The sequence below is a fragment of the Rhineura floridana genome, chromosome 1 (assembly GCF_030035675.1).
Source record: "Rhineura floridana isolate rRhiFlo1 chromosome 1, rRhiFlo1.hap2, whole genome shotgun sequence".
In the NCBI taxonomy this organism is placed as follows: Eukaryota; Metazoa; Chordata; class Lepidosauria; order Squamata; family Rhineuridae; genus Rhineura; species Rhineura floridana.
The window spans coordinates 108,963,885-108,986,758 of record NC_084480.1 but is presented as its reverse complement, the minus strand read 5'-3'; the positions used below and the strand labels follow the sequence as shown (position 1 = coordinate 108,986,758).

General features: G+C 39.5%; 1 protein-coding gene across 3 annotated transcripts in view; it reads left to right on the top strand.

Moving 5' to 3' along the window:
- LOC133385633 (histone-arginine methyltransferase CARM1-like) overlaps positions 1-22,874 on the top strand; it is a 161,944-nt gene that overhangs the window by 78,861 nt on the left and 60,209 nt on the right. For all 3 annotated transcript variants that reach the window (XM_061629058.1, XM_061629074.1, XM_061629065.1), the window contains exons 6-7: positions 11,031-11,208; positions 13,157-13,247. In XM_061629058.1, coding sequence (XP_061485042.1) covers positions 11,031-11,208; positions 13,157-13,247 — 269 coding nt within the window. The remainder of the gene's footprint in view (positions 1-11,030; positions 11,209-13,156; positions 13,248-22,874) is intronic.

The following is a 22,874-nucleotide window of genomic DNA, read 5'->3' as shown; positions in this document are numbered from 1 at the left end:
CTCTGGATGAGGCTGCTGCCTTGAAGTCTGCATTTGTAACTCATCTAGGACTGTTCCAGTTCACAGTTTTGCCTTTTGGCTTGCGCAGTGCATGAGACTGATTAACGTGTTAAATGAACGGAGTAAATCTGTATGTGCTTACTTGGATGACATTGCTATTTATAGTTCTGACTGGGATTCACATGTTCAGCATTTGTGCACTGTGTTTCAGAGGCTTCAGGATCCTGGCCTTATAGTTAAAGCTCAAAAGTCTCAATTTGGATTGGGAGAGGTGGTTTACCTGGGACATGGGGGGGAAGTGTTAAACCCCTGGATGCTAAACTTGAGGCTATACAGAATTGGCCTGTGCCTCGGATTAAAAAGCAAGTCCAGTCTTTTTTGGGCTTGGGTAGTTATTACCATAGGTTTGCCCCTCATTTCAGCAGTGTGGCTGCACCCCTGACTGATCTTTGTAAAAAGCATCAGCCTGATCAAGTTCAGTAGACTGAAAAGTGCCAACAGGCTTTTGATGCTTTAAAGGCCTTGTTAATTATCCAGTTTTGAAAGCTCCTGATATTTCTGCATCCTTTGTTGTTCAGAATGATTCTTCAAATTTTGGTATTGGAGCTGCCCTGATGCAGTTTGATGCAAGCGGAGATTTGCACCCTGTTGTTTATCTCAGCAAGAAACTTTTGCCCTGACTGAGAAAGAACTTTGGCTACTATTGAGAAGGCATGTTTGGCAATCTATTGGGCCTTAAATAGATTGCGTCCTTACCTTTAGGGCCAACATTTTCAGTTAGACTGACCATTCACCATTGTGTTGGCTCTCTAAAATGAAAAACTCCAATCAGAAGTTGTTGAGGTGGAGTTTGGCTTTGCAGGATTTTGATTTTTCTGTCACACACATTAAAGGACAAGACAATGTTATTGCTGATAGCTTGTCTCAGGCCTATGCTCCAGATGACTGATTTTATGGTTTTGCTGACCTAGGTTTTGGATTTTGGACCTGATTTTTTTTTTTTACAATAATTTTTATTCAGATTTTCATAAAACATAGAAAACAAAATCATAAAACATTCAAAGACAAAAAACAAAACAAAACAAAAATGATTAAACAAAAAAAATAAAATGTTGACTTCCCATTTGTCACATATCAAATCAGTTATAGGTCTACAATATATAACAATCCTGTCTCTTAAATCATATTATAAAATCACTTTCCTCCAGTAGTTATCTTAATTAATCATCAAATCTCATAAACATTACTTTATTCTTTCCACAAAAAGTCAAAGAGAGGTTTCAATTCTTTAAGAAATATATCTATCAATTTTTCTCCAAATAAACATGTCAATTAATCCATCTCGTTAATAATTATAATAATCTTATTGTCATAACCATAGTCCAAATAAACATTTCGATTAATCCATCTCATCAGAATCTGTTAGGTCCAATAATTTCAATAGCCATTATTCCATTATCCCTATTAGTTCCATCTTCCATCTTCAATAGTCCTGTTAAGTCCAGTAATTTCAGTGTCCAATCTTCCATTATCAGTATTCCATAATAATCTTGCTGTTGTAGCCATAGTCATATAATAAGAGTCTGATGGGAATTTCCTCTATCCCAAATATTTTCTTGCCATCCATTCTGAATAAGTTGCTGAAATACTGTTGTAAAGTCATATCTGTGTTCTTCTTTTTTACAAAATGCACTGGCTCATCTCTTAAGAGTTTTTCCATTGTCACATGGCTGCAGTTAATTCCATAGATTTTCTCTATATCAAGCTCCATCACATCATTCCAGTCCAGAAGATTATCCAAGCCATTGATAACTTGTATCTCTAATATCTTCATTAATTTCTTCAGAGATAACGTTAAATTCCAAACAGTAGATTTTATTTCTAAAATCCATAAACTCCAGATCTTTTTCCAATTCCACATTTGTTCCAATCTCCAGGGCTTGTATCTTCCCTTTATTTTTTCTTTTCTCATCTCTGATCTCATTCTCCTCTCTCACAGGATCCCCTATTTCTTTAAGCTCCTGCATCATTTTGCTCAGTTCAATTTTCAGCTCCTTACTACCCTGTCGCAGGGTTTGTTTCGTTATCTCAATCTCATCCATTATTTTCTGAAACATAGTTACTTCCAGATTCTCAGCCACTTTCTTGATTGCCATTTTTAAAACCACGAAAACAAAGCAAAACAAAAATAAAGAAGAACCACTTCTTATTTCAGCAACAATTGGGTTAATATTCCAGGCTTGATGACATCACAGTATAAACAGAGCAACCTGCCTTATCTCTCTATGTTCAAGAATGCAAAACAAATTTAGTTCCCAGGATCAAAACAGTTAGTGGCGTCGTGAAGAAGCAGATTCGTCAAAATAAAATAGACCAAAAAGAGAATAGTCCCAGACAATATAATATTCCTCGGAATAGAAATCAGGAATAGAAATCCCTCTTCTGCTTATATCTTTAGAATGCACTTCCAGGACAGCTTTTTGCGACAGAAACAGAGATAAGCTGTTAATTTCGTGAATAACAGAGAAGAGTTATAGCTCACCCAGAAGTTGTCCAAAGCCGATCAATCTGACAAATCTCCTTTTGCTGCAACAATTTAAACCAAGTAAAAAAAATAATAGAAAGAAGGATGCTTGCCTGTTAGTCCGTTCTCTCTTTAAAGAAAAGATAAACGTATCGCTTAAACAGATAGAGCTTGTTCGAAAGTCCGTGCGGCATTGTTGGCTGGACCTTATCTCATAAATTAATGAAATCCAGTCCTCCCAACAAAAACAGGCTTTTGAGGTTGATCTCTACGTTTCTCCCTGCCCGGGAGAAATTTCATCAGTCAAAAAAAAAATGTTCTGACTGATTTATATCTGAATAAGCTTCTTTTGAGGCGGGAGCCCGTCCCAAAAGCAGGCACAAGCGAAGTCACCCTTCCCGGAAGTCCGGATTTTGGACCTGATTTTTGATTGCCCTATTTTATTTTTTCTTAATCCTTTATTCACTTTTTAAGTCCTTTTAGATTTTTCCTATGGGTATTTTATGGGTCCTTTTTTCTTTTTTAAGATTTTTTCTCTTTTAAGATATTTCTTAATCCTTTTAAAACAGCTTTTTCAGGCTTAAGCTAAAGAAGTAGCCTGACACGCTTGGGGGATGCATTCAAATATTTCTTTTTATTAAAGTATTTTAAGCTGTCCATTTTCTATAGTTTACTGTTGGTTTAGTTTTCTACCAGTTTTGGCTAATGATGAAACAGAGGTGTTTGAAACTCTGGTGTCATCTTTTTGAAGGGGGAACGTGTCAAGAATGCCTGGTTTCTAAAATAGTTCAGATGCAAAGAATTGTGGAGAAAGCATCTTGTTTGAAATGGGGCCTCTGTGAAGGCTATGCCTTTGCAGTTTTCACAGCTGAAGCTGATTAATTAGGCCCAAGCAAGAACACCTGCATATCAGTGGAGCCTGGTACATCAAGGCCACAGGCCTGGGAAAGTTTGGGGAGTATGTGACAAGTGCAAAAACTCCAGGAGCATTTAATCATCTGTAAGCCCTCTGATTGGCTAATTAATTCCTGGTTGTTGCTGGGGATTTTTCCATAAGAATAGGATTCAAACCTTAGTCTTTGTTGCCCAGTGTTTCTCAGGGGTTGCTGATGCTACCTGAGTGGGGTTCCACCATACCATCTGCTATCCAGGCTATGCATCTCTGGGGAGATGTGGAACCATGAAGCTATTTTGCTGTTTACCTCTTTGTAAGTATATACTAGGCTAGACAGTTTGTTATTTTTGTCTGTGACCATAAGTCTCTGTATTTTACCTGGCCCTCACGGGTGTGGGTTTTAAAGAACCAGTTTGCTGCTATGTTTGTGCACTTATATTTTATTTAATAAAGCTACTCCTTATTTACCAGTGTGTGTTAATTGCAGGAGTAGTGTGGCCCTGAACCCAGTACCTTGGCTAATTGAACACAGAGTACTGTATAATTGGATATTTTGCCTAAGGCTCCAAGACAAGGAATGCACCTTTGGCTCTTGTCTGTTGGAATCCTTGGCAGATCTATTTTGCGTATTTTGGGTTTCCCCTTGGCTCAGAGTGTGTGATCAGATTAAGGGGTGGTGGCAGTCTATCTACCTTACAGGGTTGTTGTTGGTTTACTCAGCCCTGGTAAGGGAAGCATGGGGTTGTGCCTTGCCAGGATCAATTGCCCTGGGTTTGGGAATTGAGTCCTGGGACTGAACCAGGGTGGTTCAAGACACCTCTTACTTGATAAATTCATGAAATCTTGTGAATTAGTGATTAATTTTTTTATCATTAATTTTTATTCAAATTTTCAAAAACAAAACAAAACAAAAATACAAATTAAACAATAAAATAAAATGTTGACTTCCGATTTGTCGCAGATCAGTTATAGGTCTACAATATATAACAAACCTGTCTCTTAAATTATATTACAAAATCACTTTCCTCCAGTAGTTACCTTAATTAATCATCAAATCTCATAAACATCACTTTATTCTTTCCACAAAAAGTCAAAGAGGTTTCAACTCCTTGAGAAATATATCTATCGATTTTTCTCCAAATAAGCATGTCAATTAATCCATCTTATCAAATCTATTAGGTCCAATAATTTCAATAGCCATTCTTCCATTATCAGTGTTAATTCCATCTTCCATCCTTGCACCCATAATAATCCTGTTAGGTCCAGTAATTTCAGTAGCCATTCTTCCATTATCAGTGTCCCATAATAATCTTGCTGTCATAGCCATAGTCATATAATAAGAGTCTGATGGGAATTTCCTTCATCACAAATAATTCCTTGCCATCAATTCTGAATGCGTTGCTGAAATATTGTTGTAAAATCATATCTCTGTTCTTCTTTTTTACAAAATGCACTGGCACATCTCTTGAGAGTTTTTTCATTGTCACATATCTGTAATTAATTCTATAGATTTTTTCTATGTCAAGCTCCATCACATCATTCCAGTCCAGAAGTTTATCCAAGACATTGATAACTTTATCTCTGATATCTTCATTAATTTCTTCAAGGACAACGCTGAATTCCAAACAGTAAACTTTATCTCTAATATCCATAAACTCCAAATCTTTTTCCAGTTCCACATTTGTTCCAATCTCCAGGGCTTGCATCTTCCCTTTAATTTTTCTTTTTTCATCTTCTGATGCTTGTCCAGTTGTATCTCTGATCGCATCAACCTCCCCTCTCATAAAATCCCCTATTTCTTTAAGCTCCTGCGTCATTTTGCCCAATTCAATGTTCATCTCCTTTCTACCCTGTCTTAGGGTTTGTTTCGTTATCTCAATCTCATCCATTATTTTCTGAAACATAATTACTTCCAGGGTCTCAGCCACTTTCTTGATTGCCATTCTTAAAACCACGAAGAAAAAAAAACCCACTTCTTATTCCAGCAACAAAGGGGTTAATATTCCAAGCTTGATGACATCACAGTGTAGACAGCATAGCCTGCCTTATCTCTTATATGTTCAGGAATGCAAAACAAATTTAGTTCACAGCATCAAAACAGTTAGTGGCATCGAGAACAAGCAGATTCGTCAAAATGAAATAAAATAGTCCCAGACATATAATACTCAAAAATTCATAAATCAGATTTATTTATTTTTCTCTTCGGAATAGAAATCCCTCATCTGTTTGTATCTTTAAAATGCACAATTCCAGGCCAGCTTTTTGCAATAAAAACAAAGATAAGCTATTTCGATTTCTTTCCTCCTTAATTTCGTGAATGAAAGAGAAGAGTTATAACTCACCCAGGGATTCTTTATAGCTGATTCATTGACAAATCTCTTTTTGCTATAACAATTTAAGCCAGATGATAAAAATAGAAAGAAGGGTGCTTGCCTGTTAATCTGTTTTTCTTTAAAGAAAAGATAAACGTCTCGCTTAATCAGTTAGAGCTTGTTTGAAAGTCCGTCCGGTGCTGCTGGCTGAACCTTCTTTCATAAACTAATGAAATCCAGTCCCCCCAACAAACACAAGCTTCTGTGGTTAATCTCTACGTTTCTCCCTTCCCGGGAGAAAGTATTTACCAGTCCAAAAAAAGTTCTGACTGATTTTAAAACTGAAAAAGCTTCTTCTGAGATGAGAGCTCGTCTCAAAGGCAGGCACAGGCGAAGCAACCCTTCCCGGAAGGGTTTTTTCCAACAAATAAAAAATCCAGATTAATTTACTGATTAATTTATCATAGAGCAATTTATGGGGGATGGGTGTACCAAATTTATCATATTATCATAATGCCCTTTAGTTACATCAATTATTATACATAATCAAGGGAACTGGAGACAAACACTATGGACATACATGTGGCCTCCAGTATAATACTTAGACCTTTGCCATTCCAGCACCTTAAACTTCAAATCATTTGAATGATCAAACCCCTTTACTAATCCAAGCCCTGTTATGAAGTCCCATAAAAAGAAATCTGTTCTGATTTTTCTACCCAACAAAACCACTTAGTATACATATAAGAGTACCAGATGTACACTACAAATCTAAAAGTCTTGGCAACATAAATTAGCACCCATAATTTCTCCCTTGATACTAATTGCTAATCATCCTACATTTTTCACACCTGATCGGGAAACTCAATTGAAAACATGGAGTGATAAAGGGTTATATAGATTATACAATTTTTATAACTTTCACACTGTCAATTGATCAAATGAACTTGGTTGTGAGAGAAGTAAAGACCAATTGGCTTGCTTCCTTACAAATTTGAAGTTTTATTTCAATAGACTATGTCAGACAGCAAGCAACTAGTTCACTCGTGCAGTTTGAACAACTACTTGGGACATACGCAAGGGAGAAAAAGAGTTTAGTGTCAGAATTGTACTCCATTTTGCTTGATGCAGCTTCGAACCCTGTCATCATGCTCAAAGATCAATCGGAATCTGATTTAGGCTCTGAAATACAAATGGGGGACTGGATCACACTATTGGACACTTGTCCTTTCAGATGGTCTCCAGATATATGAGGAAAAAAATCATTCAATACTGATTGATCATTGATATCGCACTCCGGTCTAGCTTGCTTGCATGTGCTCCTCCACTTCACCTTTGTGTTGGAGAGGTTGTGGGACGGTTGGGATGTACTTATGGTGGGATTGCAAAATAGTTAAGAGATTGTGGACCTTGGTGTATGAGGAAATCTTATCTTTCATTTAACTCCATCGTTTAGTCTAAAATAATAATTAACTAATAGGCAAAAAACCTTGCGATTTAAGAATATACCTATAGCCAACAGATACTTCTATCAAATTTTAAAAAGCAGGGAAATTGGGCAGCTATAGTGAATGCACTAGGAGAGCAGGAGACCTGGCCTCCTCTCTGAGATACTGTACTGCCCTACAAGTTTGTCAAAATGCAAACAATTTGGGTTGGTTTTTCACAGTCCAGTCTGTCATGCCCCTCTGCCCCTCAAGGCGCGAGAAGTATGCTTCAGACCCAATTCCCACCCTTAGGGTAATTGTTCTGGAATCCCAAATACTAAATTCTTCCTTACCAAGGCTATGTAAACCAACACCAACCTTGTAAGGTAGAAAGTAGGCTGCCACCACCCCTGTCACTGGTTCCACTCAGAGCTAGGGGAACTCTGAGCCCAGAAAATAGGTAAACCAAGGTCCTATAAGACAAGAGCCAAATGTACACTCCTTGTCAAGAAACCTCTGGTAAAACCCCACAAATTAGAATTAAGCTTTAACTCTTTTTCCCTTTTGGTAGTTGTGTAGCTGTATGGTCAAGGTGCTGAATTCAGAACCACCCTTACCCTCAATGAACACACCAGGTTAAATAGAAGTAGCTTTATTCAAAAAATATAAGTGCACATTAAAATATAGCAGCAAACAATTGTTCAAAAAACCATACACCCAAACAAGGGTTTAGGTAGACATAAGAGAATTCATTCACACAACAAGAAAATAACAACCTAGCTGACCTAACTACTTACATAGGAGGTAGTTGGTTGACGTTTCATCTCTCCTCAGAGAGTATAGCATCAGTTGCAAGCAATGGAACCCTGCTTAGGTAACCTCCCATAGGCACCAGTCAGAAGGAACCTTTCAGAACCTTCCTGAGGGAACAAAGGCTATGGGTCTCAAGCCCTATACTTAAGGGGAAAGAAACCCAACGGTCCAAGATTAATTAACCAATCAGGAGTTGTCTGATGTAATCACTTTCTAGATGTTTCTCCACTTTTTTGCGCCTTCCAGGCCCCCCTCCCAACAGGCTTTCAATCTTCTCGGACACGGATGGCCTTGAGTGCCAGGCTCTTACTGATTAGCATAGATAACCAGGTGCCTCTGTTTAGGCCTCCCTTAACTGTCTTCAGCTGGGAATCGAAACTTAACATTTTTCCCTTTCCGAGGCCTGTTTCTCTAACAAGGTGACACTCCCAGAGTCCTTTGCACTGAGCCATGATGTTACATATAATTTTAACATTTCAGAAAAATATCCAGGTTCATGACACAGTCCACTTCCTGGGTAGCTTGGAAGAGTATAAGGGCATGTTTGATCATTTGCGTGTTTATTGGGTTCAGTGGGATTTACTTCGGTGCAATCATGCTTAGGATAGGTAAAACTGACCATGAAGAGGGAGGCCTGGAGTGGGCAGGGAAGGAAGAAAAAGGAAGGGGAGGTGAGGAAGGGAGAGGAGAGGGGAAGGAGTGAAAAGGCAGTTCTGAACATTTGCATGCTTTTTGAGTTCAGTGGTATTTGCTCCCGTGCTGTAATGCTTAGGATAGGTAAAACTGGGAGGGGGGAAGGGGGAGTAGGGGGAAGGAGGGAATTGGAAGTGGATAGAAAGGGTGAGGGAAGGGGCAAGAGGGAGGGGATAGGAGGGAGGAGGAGGAGAGGACATGTTTGATCATTTGCATGCTTTTTGAGTTCAGTGGGATTTGCTCCGGTGCAATCATGCTTTGGATAGGTGAAACTGACCTGGAGGTGGAGGGCAGGAATGGGGGGAAGGAGGGATGGGAGGGGGAGGTGAGGAGATTAAATGGGTGGTCACTGGGCAGAGGGGAAGCCCCTTTCCTTTCCAAAAGGAAAACATTGTGAACAATATCATTCTTTTTCAGGGTTTCCCTCACCTTTTTATTCTACAGCAGGCACATGTAGCCTCCCACCCAAATTTAAACCAAAGCTGTCCCTGGCCACATCCACACCACACCTTTATTCCAGTTTATACAGGCATGGTTTCTCCCAAAGGATCCTGGGAAGTGTAGTTAGTGAAGGGTGCTGAGAGTTGCCATGATATGCCCTCTTACCCTCACAGACCTTCAGTCAGAGCAGCTGACTGTTAAACTACTTTGGCAACTAGAGCTCTGTCAGGAGAATAAGAGTCTCCTTTTAACCCCCCTCACAAACTATACTTCCTAGGATTCTTTGGGGGAAGCCATGACTGTCTAAAGTGGAATAAAGGTCTGGTGTGGGTGTTGCCCCCTGATTAGCCAAGCCAAGCCAAGCAGCTGTGAGTCTGGCTTTTAGAACACTGACAGTTGGTTCTTACTGAGCGTACCTGGCCTTATCATTGAGTTCAGTGTTAAATTTCTTAAATTAATTAAAATCAGCCAGGCATTTTTTTTTACTTTTAAACTGCAGAAGATGAAGGTCAGAGTATGGGGCAAGGTCAGTAATAGGATTACAGGTTCTCTGGGAACATGGCTGATTTTTAATTAATTTGAACAAATTATGAGACCACTGACAGAAAAAAGTCCAAAAGGGGTCTGGTTTTTCTCTCTCTTTTTACACTTTGAACTCTCGATTCTCTCTGACTGTTTTGTGTATCACCATGAAAATTTAGAGTGTTGTTAAGCAAGTGTTTCTGAGTTCAGGACTACAGGTTTTGTAAGGTTTTGTTTTGAAATGAGCTTATGGGAAGCATCAGAATGGCATGGGGGGTATTTTCAATTTAACCTTGCAGAGTGTGAAAAATCCATGCTGACTATAGCATAAAGCCACTCTTGTGGCTGTATTATTATTATTATTGTTATTGTTATTATTATTGTTTTATTATTATTATTAAATTTATATATCACTTAATGCAAACATAGGCTTCTAAGAGGTTTGCAAAATTATGTCTGTTTCACCTATTTACCCTCAGAGCAGTCTCAATATGCGTTCATCCCTTGATGGACACTTATGTATAGTATCAAAGGAACTTATAGTCTGTATGGCTTTGACAGCAAAACAGTTATTAGTATGCATTGGAAGACTACACCTGACATTTCCTTGGAACGTTGGTACCAATCTTTGTGAAATATCATTGTAATAGAAAAACGTAGCCATGAACTGAAACTTAGACAAGAACATGGTAAACCAGACTTGTTTTATTGACTATACTTCAGATGATACCTTTACAGGCAGACCATCTTTAACAGTTGGGCAAATTTGGCAACAAATATAAATATCACATCACAACTGCTCTTTCACTTCATAGATCAATCCTCATCACATGGTATTACATAGTATGTTTTACTTCTGTTACACACGCCCCAAAGTCTAGGTGTTATTTTATTATTATTACATGGTGTGGACTTTAATCTTTGCATCATATATTTTGTGTGTAACTGCAGTTATTCTCTTTGAAGGAAGGAAACTGCAAAACAAAAGAAAAAATTAATTTTAAAAGTTTACAAAAAAAGTACAGAACAGGAGCATGTGACATAATACCTTTTATTTATATTACTGTCTCAGATCTGCATCTCTTAATAAATATAAGTAAATAAACATGATTTATGTGAACTAGTTATACATTACCTTAGTCCTCTAGCCAGTGGACAACAATGTCAACAGAAATTAAAACACAAACAAAATAAAACAATAAATTATCAAGTCAGATAAAATACAACATCAATGCTATGTTTGTTTTTAGCAGCCCAGGAAAGAAGCGTTAGTACGAAGGGGTCTTAAGGCATTCTTCCTGCAGGGTTCTACAAATCTTCTTAATTCACCTGCTTGATACACCTTCATATTATTTAAAGAAACTAATACATTTTGGGGTTTTTTATACTTCCTCTCATTTCAGATTCTAGTACGAAGTAACCATCTTTCTGATAAGATCAATGTTCTGACAGGAAAGATTGAGGAAATTTCCCTACCTGAGAACGTAGATGTTATTGTTTCTGAGCCAATGGGTTATATGCTGTTCAATGAAAGAATGTTGGAAAGCTACCTCCACTCCAAGAAATGGCTAAAGTCAAACGGTGAGTATGTGTTTCCCAGCAACTAACTGAAGAACTGAGGGTTTATAGGAAAGGGATTTACCAACTTGGATCAGAGTAATGGTTGTTCATAGTGTCTTTTGGATGCAATAACACCTATTGGCAGAAATCCTTCTAGCTTTCTTCTGCCATATTTCATATAGATCGCTCCTCGCTTCGTGCCTATCATCCACAATAAGCTCAATGCAATAAACAGCAGATTTACCAAGCAGTCCTGTCTCCACTTTTGTATCCAAATACAACCTGCTAGATAAAGTCCTTCTAAATGACAATCAAATCTTCCAATTCTAACAGATGACTTAGAAGCAAATCTCTTACTCAGGCACTTTCAAGATGGTTTTGCTGTAATATAACTTGGATCTTGGGTAGCATCTGGACCTTTATTTATCTAGTCATTTATTATTTGATTTATATCCTGCCCTTCCTCCCAGTAGGAGCCCAGGACGGCAAATGGGAAATGACAGGATGGAAAAAATTTACAGCCCATTTAAATGTTCTTAACAGTGTATGTGTGGGTGGTCTCTACAGAGTACCTGTTTAAGAGTATTCTGTAGAGAATGTGTGGACAATTATGTCTTGATTTTTAAAAAATGAAACTACAGCATAAATTTAGAAGGAGTTAGATGCGGTGTGGAGCAGGAAAGCTGGACAACTGCCATATCTTCCTCAGTATCTAGCAAAAATCTTTTAGCCTAAATGTTCAAGTCTGTCAGTTCTTAGTCCTTCCACCTTGCTATGTTTTGCTGCTTTAAAAGTTAGTGTTTCTTACTGTTATAAATGTGTAGTTCATTACTCCCTGTGCTTCCAATTCAAATCCTGCTTTAGTGGCAAGGCAGTTTATTCTAATGTTAGAATGTTTTTTTTCCTGATCTGTATAATGGAGATGTTTTCCCCTTGGATAATAAGAATTGATTTCTGTTTATAAACCATTTTCAAACTGTGAACTATAAGATTAACTACCATGAACCAATTTACTCTGAATGAATACTGAATCCAGTGACTACTTGGGAGTAAAGAGTTTTAGGATTTCAGTCTGTAATCTATATATTATTTACAACAGCATTGTCTTAAAACAATGCTTCTCCCCATCTCAAACTGTGCTTGAAGAAATAGAACTATTTCCCTCCTGTTTAATATTGGATTATTCATTAAACAGAAGTATAATTTCTTAGAAATTTCCTGCATCTCATTCATATGCTAGTTCATCTCTGCCTTGTCAGGTGCACTGGCTTTAACCAGTTCACTTTTTAAAAATAAATTCGTATGGACTTACTTTCATAGTTGTTGGCTTAAGACCTTATTTAACGGAAGTGTGGATGATTAGATTCCTTGTTATACTCTGTTGGCAGTATAAGTGTGTAATGTCCTGGTTCTTGTATGTTTTGCATTAGATAGTTAATGAAATGGGCATAAGGTTTGTAAAATGTTTTGCAGTCTTGATATTCCTTGATAAATGCACAGTATTATTATCAGTTCTTTTACACTGTCAGCCTTGAAGTATCTTCAGTGAATAGCTGAAACTGGTCTGTTTAGTGATAATGTATTACAATTATATGTTAAGTCTGTAGATAGCTGTTAAGAAATATTCTGTTCCTCCACGTGCAGAAAATGAATGAGAATATAATCTTGCCTTTGACTTAATGAAAAATTATATAAATAGCTCATCCCAAATGTGATCAAAACTGTAAGGTTTTATCACTTATGGCAGCATCTTTGAATTACCATCTTAAGTGTTCTATTGTTGCTAATGGGGTTACTGAAATGTGATCAGGTATTAGATCGTAAATTATTATCCATTCTGGAATTATAAAGGATAAGCTGTTTGAGATGGAGAGTGGATGATGGTTACTGGATATTTCCAAAAAATGTTTAAGTAGGGCTACATAGAAGATTTGAACCTTGCTACTGTATATTATCTTTTGTTCACTAGGAATGATGTTTCCAACATTTAGTGACATTCATTTGGCTCCTTTTTCCGATGAACAGCTCTACATGGAACACTACTCCAGAGCCAATTTTTGGTAATGATTATTTCACTTTTTTAAATAAAAAAAAAGGAAAGGAAAAGAATGTCTTTTGCTTGGCAGCTTAACAGAGGTCTCCAAATGAAACTGCTTCTTGGAATCATAATGCAGTGGTGAATTGTACCTGTCAAAAGAGAGTGGAAAAGTTTTCTAATTTTCTAACCCATTTCTGTTTTGCTTGTCTGCACCTGTGATACTTATAGCTGATTCTTATGGTCATGTTGTTTGCGCAGTTCTTACAGTTACCTTGTGATGGCCTGGCAGTCTGAAGCATACATTATGTGTTGGCTCTCCACTTGATGGCCTATTCGTTACAAACAGGCAGTACCTGTCTAGGAAAGGAATGCTTACATGTGACAATATTATCATCTGCAAAAATGCAGATGAATAATGCTGCCCATCTACTGCTAAGCCAAGTTCAAGATCCTTGTATCAATTTACAAAGCACTGAACAACTTAGGTCCAGGATACCTTAGGGATCGCCTATACCCTTATATCCCATTTCAGTCACTGAGATCATATGCCAGAGCATCATTGGTCATCCCCGAAGTTGATGAGACTTATTTGACAGCAACAATAAACTGAGTGTTTAATGTCATCAGCCCAGTCCTGTGGAATGTTCTGCCAATAGAGATTCAGCAAGCGCCTTCTGTTCTGACTTTTAAACACTGTTGAAAACTTTTATATGTCACCAGGCTTGTGCAGGCAACTGAGAAGATATCTCTCTGCAATAGTTAGTTAATGATTTCTGATTCTAAATTTGTCTATGGTTTTAATGTATTTATATATGCTGTAAACAACTTTGATTTTTTTATGAATAGCGGCATATAAATATTTTTATAAATAAATAAATAGGCTGGCTATAGCCTACTATGGCGGCGACAGTACCATGTAATCTTATTCAAATTGGAAAGGTATATGTGATTAGAGAACTTTTTTGTCATGTGTGTAAATGGCGGTAAGAGTGGTGTGTAGATTCAGTATCATCCAACACTGGCAAGTACTGTACTGCCAAGCAAGAAAACAAAACAAAAAACACTTCAGAATGGGCCAAGGCAGTATTGTTGTTAAAGTAGTAATACTATGGTATCGGTGATCTAGTAGGACTTCATGTTACTTTTATGTCCTGATCAAATGGGCAGTTGTCTTTTAGTTCAATCACATGCAGCAAAAGTGAGTCCTGACATCAAAAATGGGTTCTGGGGCTGGGCCCAGATCACATTAAGGATTGAATAGATCTAGGTTAACTCAGTGTGCAACAAGGTGCCATTACACTGTACATTGGCTCACCTTTCCCAGCCTATTATGTAATGGGGAGGGGCTGAGGCAACACACTGTGCAATGACATCACAGAAAATGTTATTTTAAATCAGGCAGTACAAGGTAGGGTGTGGGGAAGATGCACAACAGTGGGAGCTCCACATCACTTGTAACGTCTAGTTCTACCTCTCCATTTCTTGCACTTCTCTTTGTGATGGAAAAATGCTATAGAAGTAATATAGATGAAGCCAAAAGCTGCTTTACAATGAATTAAACTAAATAGGTTTACATCTTGCACATTTTTCTTGAATCTCTATCAGAGGATATAGTTAATTTGTCCAGATTTGGGTTGATTTCATCAGAAAAGATATGATTTATAAAATACTGATCCGTATAATTTTAAAATCCAGCATGTGTGGTGGGGAACTTGTGGTCCTTCAGATGCTGTTGGACTCCAACTCCCATCAGCTTCAGCCAGCATGGCCAAAGGTCAGGGATGATGGAAGTTGTAATCCAACAACATCTGGAGAGCCACATGTTCCCCATGCCTATCCTACATGAAGAGTAGTATTTCTCATTCCTTCTTTGAACCTTCCATTCTTAGATAAGCTCTTGAATCATATCTGGTATAATATAATGTTTACAAAAAGAAAAGGTAGCCATGTTGGTCTATAAGAAAAAATCCAAATCCCATATTATGACAATGTTTGTTAGGCCAACCGAAATGTCACAAAGTAGTGTGCAGGCATTTGTGTTCCCCAAACCTCTTCAGGCTAGATGATAAAAAAAACCAAGGGGGAAGAAGAGAGGGGGAAAGGTTGGTAGTCAAACACATAATGTTTCTCCTTCCCAAGAATCATTGATGCAACCTGAAATCCCCATAACAACTAAAAGAGCCTCATTTTGAACGTTTGCTGTCTCCTCCCATACCCCATCTTAAGTCTCTTACCAGATGCAGGCACTTATTGCTTGACCACCAGTCTTTTTTTTTTTTACTATCTAGCTTGATGAAGATATCTGGAGAACTTGAAATGTTGCACTCTACTTTGTGACATTTTGGTTGCCCTAATAAGGGTGCTGTTTTAATAAGGATTTTGGAATTTAATTGAATACTTATTCAAACTGATGTTTGCTTCTGGATGCATCCAAATGGGCAGACTCCTGTATTCTCACTTTGTTGCTTATTCACTAAACCAGACATGTGACATATGTAGACAAGCCAGGTGCCTAGAAAAGCTTTTTTTTCCCCATGAGATGACTCCTGCTGTACATATTGCACAGCCTTTGGTGGTATGATCACTCCTTTGTAGTATAGGCAAGTGGGAGGTCATTGTGGGATGAAGCCATGGGCACTTAGATTTTTCACTGGCCTTGGATGAAAATTGCTGCGTACACTGGCAGAAATGGACACAAGCCACTACTTGATATATGGATCGTAGAGCTGAACCTGCATCTCTGTGTTTCAAAACCACAATGTGGCTACATCTTCATAGACCTAACCTGTATGTTTTATAATCAAAGCTTGTTTTATTTGCTGGTGCATTTAGAAAACTTGCTTTCCATATGAATTGTTTTTCTTCATCCTTTCTACTTCTAGTTCCTGTAATAACAAAGATAAGCTGCAATGGAATGGTACCCAGATTTTGCTTGTTTTTTTGTGATAACAGTTCCTGTGTCCCAGCAAGTCATACTAGCAACGTAGAGATTTGTTGCATATAGATAGTTCATCTTCAGTAAGCCTAACGAGCAGGCTGAGGCAGAAGTACAACAGTGTCATTGTAAGCTTTTACATATCAGAGGCCTCTGTGGAAGTATCAAACCCTTGTACCTTCTTACTGTCAAGAATAGCTAACTTTGGTCAAGCTAAAATGGTTCAACCAGAGAGAATTCTGGGAGCCTTGTGGATCCCTGGGACACCCTGCTGAGGAAGATCTGCGGCTCAGTGCTAGACAGGCAATTTGCAAAAGTCAAGAAGATGCAACTGGACCTTATCTGCTATCTCTTATTTGCTTCCTGAGATCAAAAGTCAGGAAAAGGTGGTATTGCACATCAGGACCCCTGGGTGGGATTGTCTAGCCCCCTTGTCTTCAAAGGAGGTGACCACAGAAGGGGCGCCTAGGATGTCTAGCCCCCCTTATCTTCAAATAAGTGATTATGGAAGGAGTGCTTAGGATGGCTAATTGGCAACCCTCCCTGTTGCCAGTTAAACTCCATAAAAACCAAAGGGTGATCCTTCAGTTGGTTGTTCCCTATTACCATCTACCTTGACTCCTCGAAGAACTCCAGTAAAAGCCATTGGGAACCAGGCTACTATACTGTGAGTAGAAAATCTTAGGCTAGAAAGCTTTTGTTGTGTTCTTTTGTCTGTATTGAATTTCTCACCTTTGTTATTCTAATGTATCTCTCCTAGCCCGGCTGAGGATAACTAGCTTTAAGGAAGCAAATGCTGCTCTCTTTTTGTATATGCTTTTCTTTTCTTTTAAATAAACTACCCTTTTATAAATGGTGTATATTGTTTGGAGCTAATGATTCTAAAAACTAGTCCTTGATCGCTGAAACCTACTGACTACTGTTGATGAGGAGGATTAATGCTCCAGAGCAGAGGCTGTAACTATAAGTCTGCTCTAGGAACTCTGTTGGCGCTCTGAGGTCCCCTACTCATAGCAGGGAGCTAGAAAGGGGTGGTGGCAGTTTCTACCAGAAACCTAATCCTGAAGGAGGGAGAGTTTGCCTGGGAAGCAGAGACCCAAAGGAGTTGGGAATGTTCTCAGAAGCAAAGAACCCCCTTGGGGTGCTGAGGTCAAGGGGCCCCAGGGGGGCAATCTTTGACACTTACAGCCTTTGGGTCTTCATCTATAGAAAACATAAGACTTGAATTTGACAGTTTAACATGTGAGGATTTTATAGGAAAATGAGAGTTTTTAACAACTGTATTACTTTTGTGAGTATATTCATAATATTTCTACTGATAGGGAAGAAATCTACTTACTCCTGCCCTTTAGAAAGGTAACATACACCTATTGGGCATTTGTTGCCACCATACTTGCATTTTATAAATAAAGAAACAAAGCAAAATCTGAAACCCCTTCTACATTTGTTTTCTGAAAGCCAACCCCTAATCATGATATGAAGTCAAAGACAGATTTGATGGGGGGGGGAATTGTAAAGAGATCAAATTAAAGCAAAAAACATGTAGATTTCCAGGGAAATTGTGGGAGGGGAGTACCAATTTACTCCCTAACCAGATAAGCATGACAAAAGTAAAAGGCTACCAAAACCTCCTTAGCTATTCAGTCTGAGAACTCTGGCTGCAGTTGATAGAAATGAGCATTCCCTAATTGTGTGTTCCACTTTTGAAGTGCTAATGGAATTTATGAACATTCCAATTGCTCAGAAATTTAAAAAACTCAGCAGCATACAAGCCTTAGGGACATATGGGACTCTGCGCTGTGGTGTGAATGTGTGTAATATGGCAGAGAATGGGCAACAATATTGAAGTGCGCGTCAACCATGTGTGAATCTTGTGTGTTTATGAGAGTAGTATATGAAAAGTCTGTATGGATAATCCTCATGCACAGCAGATGTGGGTTTGTATACTCATTGGTCCTTCGAGTACTCTGGTCCAAAAAGGCAAAGGATTTAAAGGTCAAAGCTAGCTTTTTGAATTGGGCCCAAAAATAGACTGGGAGCCAAGACTAGCCCAAAGCATTTTGCCATTTGAGGCAAGGGACAAGATGGCACCCCTTCCCAGTTCCATGTACTGAAGCCAGCCAAACTGGAAATTGAATCTTATTTCAGCACTGGCAACAGGACAGCATTCTCCACATCTAAGAGTAGCAGTTAATGTAGGGGGCACAGGGCACCTCACTGCCACTCCAGCCCTCACCCCACCATCTGCTGCCTGAAGAAGCTGTTTCATGGGCTGGCCTTGCAGGGAGCAGCAAAGTTGTCGTAGCACAACTATCACATGATTATGACACCCATTCCTGTTAGTGCAGAAAGTTCTTCAAAGTTAGCCCCCTATGTAGTGCATTACAGTAGTCAAACTAAGAGGTTACCAACTCATGGATAAGTGATATCTCTGGGCAAGTAGGGTCACCGCCGATGTAAGTTGGTAAAACGCATTCCATGCTACAGAAACAATTTGCATTTCTAGTGACAGAGGTGGAGCAAGGCCTACTCTTTCATGAGGAAGAATGTAGACCCATCACTCCCTGGGGCAGATAATCAACCTGGTGCAACATTAATTCATCTAGGCTAGGGTGTTTTTCCCTAAATCATATCAGACCATTGATCAATCTAGTGTGGTCTTGTCTACACCTTTTTAGGCTTCAGGGCTGTATTGATAAGTCTGCCACCCCTCTGAGAGGCACATGCTAGCTGCAGATGTGACCAATGTATGCCCACATGCATGCCATACACACAAATTCACCACTCATGCACATTCACCACACATACAGCACACACACCACACGTGCAGTCAGACTGCTCTCTTTCATACACATGCATACAGTCAAACACTCATACTCTTACACATAAAAACATGCAGAACCACACACACAACCAGCATTTCCAGCCCTCCCCACTCCAGTGCTGGGGTGGGAGTGGCTGGAAACACTGTATTTTACTTTGCACAGAAAGATCTGTTTAATGTAAAAGGCAGCATTTCCACCCATCCCCACTTTAGTGCTTATCTCATCTTTGTGTTGAAGTGCTTAGTGGGGAGATCTCCTGAGATCAAGAGATAAAAGCACAGTGTTCTGTAGAGATCACTCTCTAGTCAGGCAGAGTGCTTTTCTCTCCTGATCAGATAGTGGGAGGGCACTGGCAGGCCACTTCCTATGGCTTGACAGGCTGGATTCAGGTGATGGGTTAGCTGCCCCTGATCTACACACGGTTGAACAGCAGCTCTCTAGAGTTTTAGACAATAATATTTCCTGGACTTACTTAGAGATGTCAGAAATTTAATTTGGGACCTTTTGCTTGCAAAGAATATGCTCTACCACTGAGCTATGGTCCTCACTTGAATTGCACACCCTCACAGTGTTGGACTAGGAGCCAGCAACTTTATAAGCAGCAGATTTCAGGCTGTAAAGTATTGTTTTATTGGTCATCAAGTATGCTGATCAGAAATACGAGATGGCCAGCAAAGTTTGTGCTTTACTGGGCAATTCCTTGTGGTTAAAAGTAATTCAAACTGTCATATCTAACAGGGCTATACTTAAAAGAGGTGTGAAGAGTAAATTTAGGAGACTACAACAAGGCAATAATATAATACATTCCGAAAGTGCATGCAAATCAAGGCAATGATTTATAATCTAAGTAAACGGGAGTGCTTGCATTGAAGTTTACATGAAGGGTCATTGGTTTCACTTGATATTATTATTATTTGCCCTTTACCATTAGGTCCCAGGTCAGGTTACAGAAATTTAAAATATAGTATTAAAAACCATTAAAACACATCACATTCACAAGAATAGGGTGGATCCTGAAAACATACTTCTCAAGTACTGAAGGCCAGAGTAAAAAAGATGCACCTTTACAATTTGCCAAAAACTGTATAGAGAAGCTGCCAAACACACCTTTGTAGGGTGGGAATTCTACAACTTGTGGGCCGCCATAGAGAAAGCCCTGTCCTTGGCCACCATCCTCTGAACTTCTAAGGGTGGTGGAACTACCAAGAAGTCCCCCTATGCCAATCTTAATATCCAAGAGAGTCTGAAGGGAAGGAGACAGTTTCTTAGATATTTGGGGCCTAAGTTGTTTAGGGCTTTAAATTCTAATAGCATGGAGTACTGTTGCCAAGTCATCTCTGTCCAAAAAGGGCTGCAACTGGTGAACCAGCTATAGCTGGAAATAGGCACTCCTAGGCACCGAGGCTACCTGAGCCTTCAGTGACAATGTTGGATGCAGGAGTACTGCCAAACTACAAACCTGCTTCTTCCAGGGGAGTGCAAGAGAACAGGTCATCTTCCCATCTCCTGGACGTGAGAATTTGGAATACATAACATGTCTGTCTTTTCAGGATTCAGTTTGTTGGCCCACATCCAGCTCATCACTGCATCCAGACACCTTTCTAGCACCCCAGCTTCCTCTCCCAATGCAGATGGAACAGAGAGATAGAGCTGAATGTCATCTGCATATTGGTGACACTTCACTCCAAAACTCCTGGTGACCACTCCCAACAGCTTTACATCGATGCTAAATAGCATAGGGCACAAGATGAAACCTCGCAGGACACCACAGGAAAGCTCTGATGGTGTCAAACAGAAGCTTCCCATAACTACTTTCTGGAAACATCCTTGGAGGTAGGCACAGAACCACTGAACTACCGTGCTCCGAACTCACCTCCTTGAGCCGCTCCAGAAGGATATTGTAGTCAACAGTATCAAAAGCCGCTGAGAGATCAAGAAGAACAAGTAGGGTTGCATTCCCTCATCTCTCTCTTGACAGATGTTATCAAATAGGATGACCAAGGCAGTTTCAGTGCCATGACTGGGCCTAAAGCCAGACTGAAATGGATCCAGATATTCAGTCTTATCCAAGCATGGCTGAAGTTGGACCATCACTACCTTTTCGAGCATCTTGCCCAAAAAAGGGATATTTGCCTCTGGGCAATAGTTATTTAACACCTGGGTCCAAGGAAGACTTCTTAAGGAGTGGATGCACCACCAGCTCCTTCAAGGAGGATGGTACGCTGCCATTCTGCAGTGAAGCACTGATCACTCTGTGCACCCACCCAGTCAACCCCATGGCTAGATCTAAGAAGCCAATATGGGCAAGGGTTAAGGGGGCAGGTAGTCGGCCACACTTCTTCAAGCAGCTTGTCCACATCCTCTGGCCACAATAATTGAAACTGATCCAGTACAGATGGAACAGACAGTGCTTTTAGTCATACTGTTCCATTGTACCAGGTTTGGGACAGAGCTGTATGTTGATAAAAAATTATGCATGCTTTTGCTAAATCCTTCAGATATGTGGTGCCACTGGAACACTGTACTGTAGCTTTGCACTGCTGGTGATCTCCACAGCAACATCCTAGTTTAATCCATTGTTTTGTGTGTGTTTTAATAATCCCAGGTATATATTTTATACTGAAGTCAATAAAGATCAGATTGGCAGCTGTCAGAGTTGGGTTAAATATTTTTCCAAACATTATAGGACTGCAGAATGATGACTCCTAAAATGTGCCACATAAGTATATACATATATTTTGTATTGAGTAGTGACTAATATATCCAAGTCATGGTCTTTTTGAGACAATTAGTGGGCAGTTCTGTTTTTAAGACAAGAAAGTTGGCTTAGACTGATTCTAAGAGCTATTTTGCTTTCCTATCTGGATATAATTTCTGTGTCGGGAGAAGCATGTTTATCGTTTGTACCCTGTCTAATTTGATGACTGACACGTCTTTGACTTATCTCTTGCATTAAAGTATGTTTTGACATGATGGGTAATCAGGACTGGCTGGTTCATTCAACTGTGGGAAAATAGCTTTGACCAGGAGTAGGGAACCTTGTTCCTATGAAGGGTTATTGCCCCAATGTATGGGAAAAGTCAGTTAGGGGCCAGAGTCAAAGGTGGGCAGAGCTTGCAGCATTGCAGGGTGGTACAGTGCACTGTCTGTATCTCTTTGCTATACCACGATATCTCTCTCTCCAGTCCCATTCTCTCATCAATGACAGAGGTCTCCACGTAGGTTCTATAGCTCCCCCTACAGCTCGAAGACAGGAACACTGCAGGATACATTTTTTGCTCCTCCCTCCTTGCTGAGGCTCAGTTTTCTTTCCTGTCTCAGCTCAGAGCACACCCTTTTTGGCTGTCTGCCTTATACCTTAGCCTTCTCCTCCCTCTGTAGATCTTTCAAACTTTTGACTGCCTATTTTCTAGTCCTTTCAATCATCTATCATTTTATTATAAAATACTAACCTATTTACTTAGCTTGGTAGTTCTTTCTACCACCTTTCTGTGCTTTCACTTTCATTTTTCCTGCTCCGCTCCCTGCAAGACATGGAAAGAGCAGCATCTCACTCTTCAGAGAAGAAGAAATACTCCAAAAAAGCAGGGCAATACTCAGCCTCAGCTGTAGTCAGCTCCCTCGCGCCTAAGATTCCTGCCAATGCTCAGCAGCAGCTGCTTATTGGCGAGGACAATCATCTTGAAGGGACTTTGCATCGGATGGACTCTTTAGCTCCCTGCACTCTTTCCAGAGACAGTGAATCGCCCCAAATTACCTCCTTAGTAAAAAGGCCTCTTGCAGACCTGTCTTTGGCCGCTTGTGATATGGCATCCGCTATTTTGTCGGAGGACCACACGGCAGCCACCATTTTGGATTGCCATTTGCCCTCCATTTTTCAGGCCGCTCC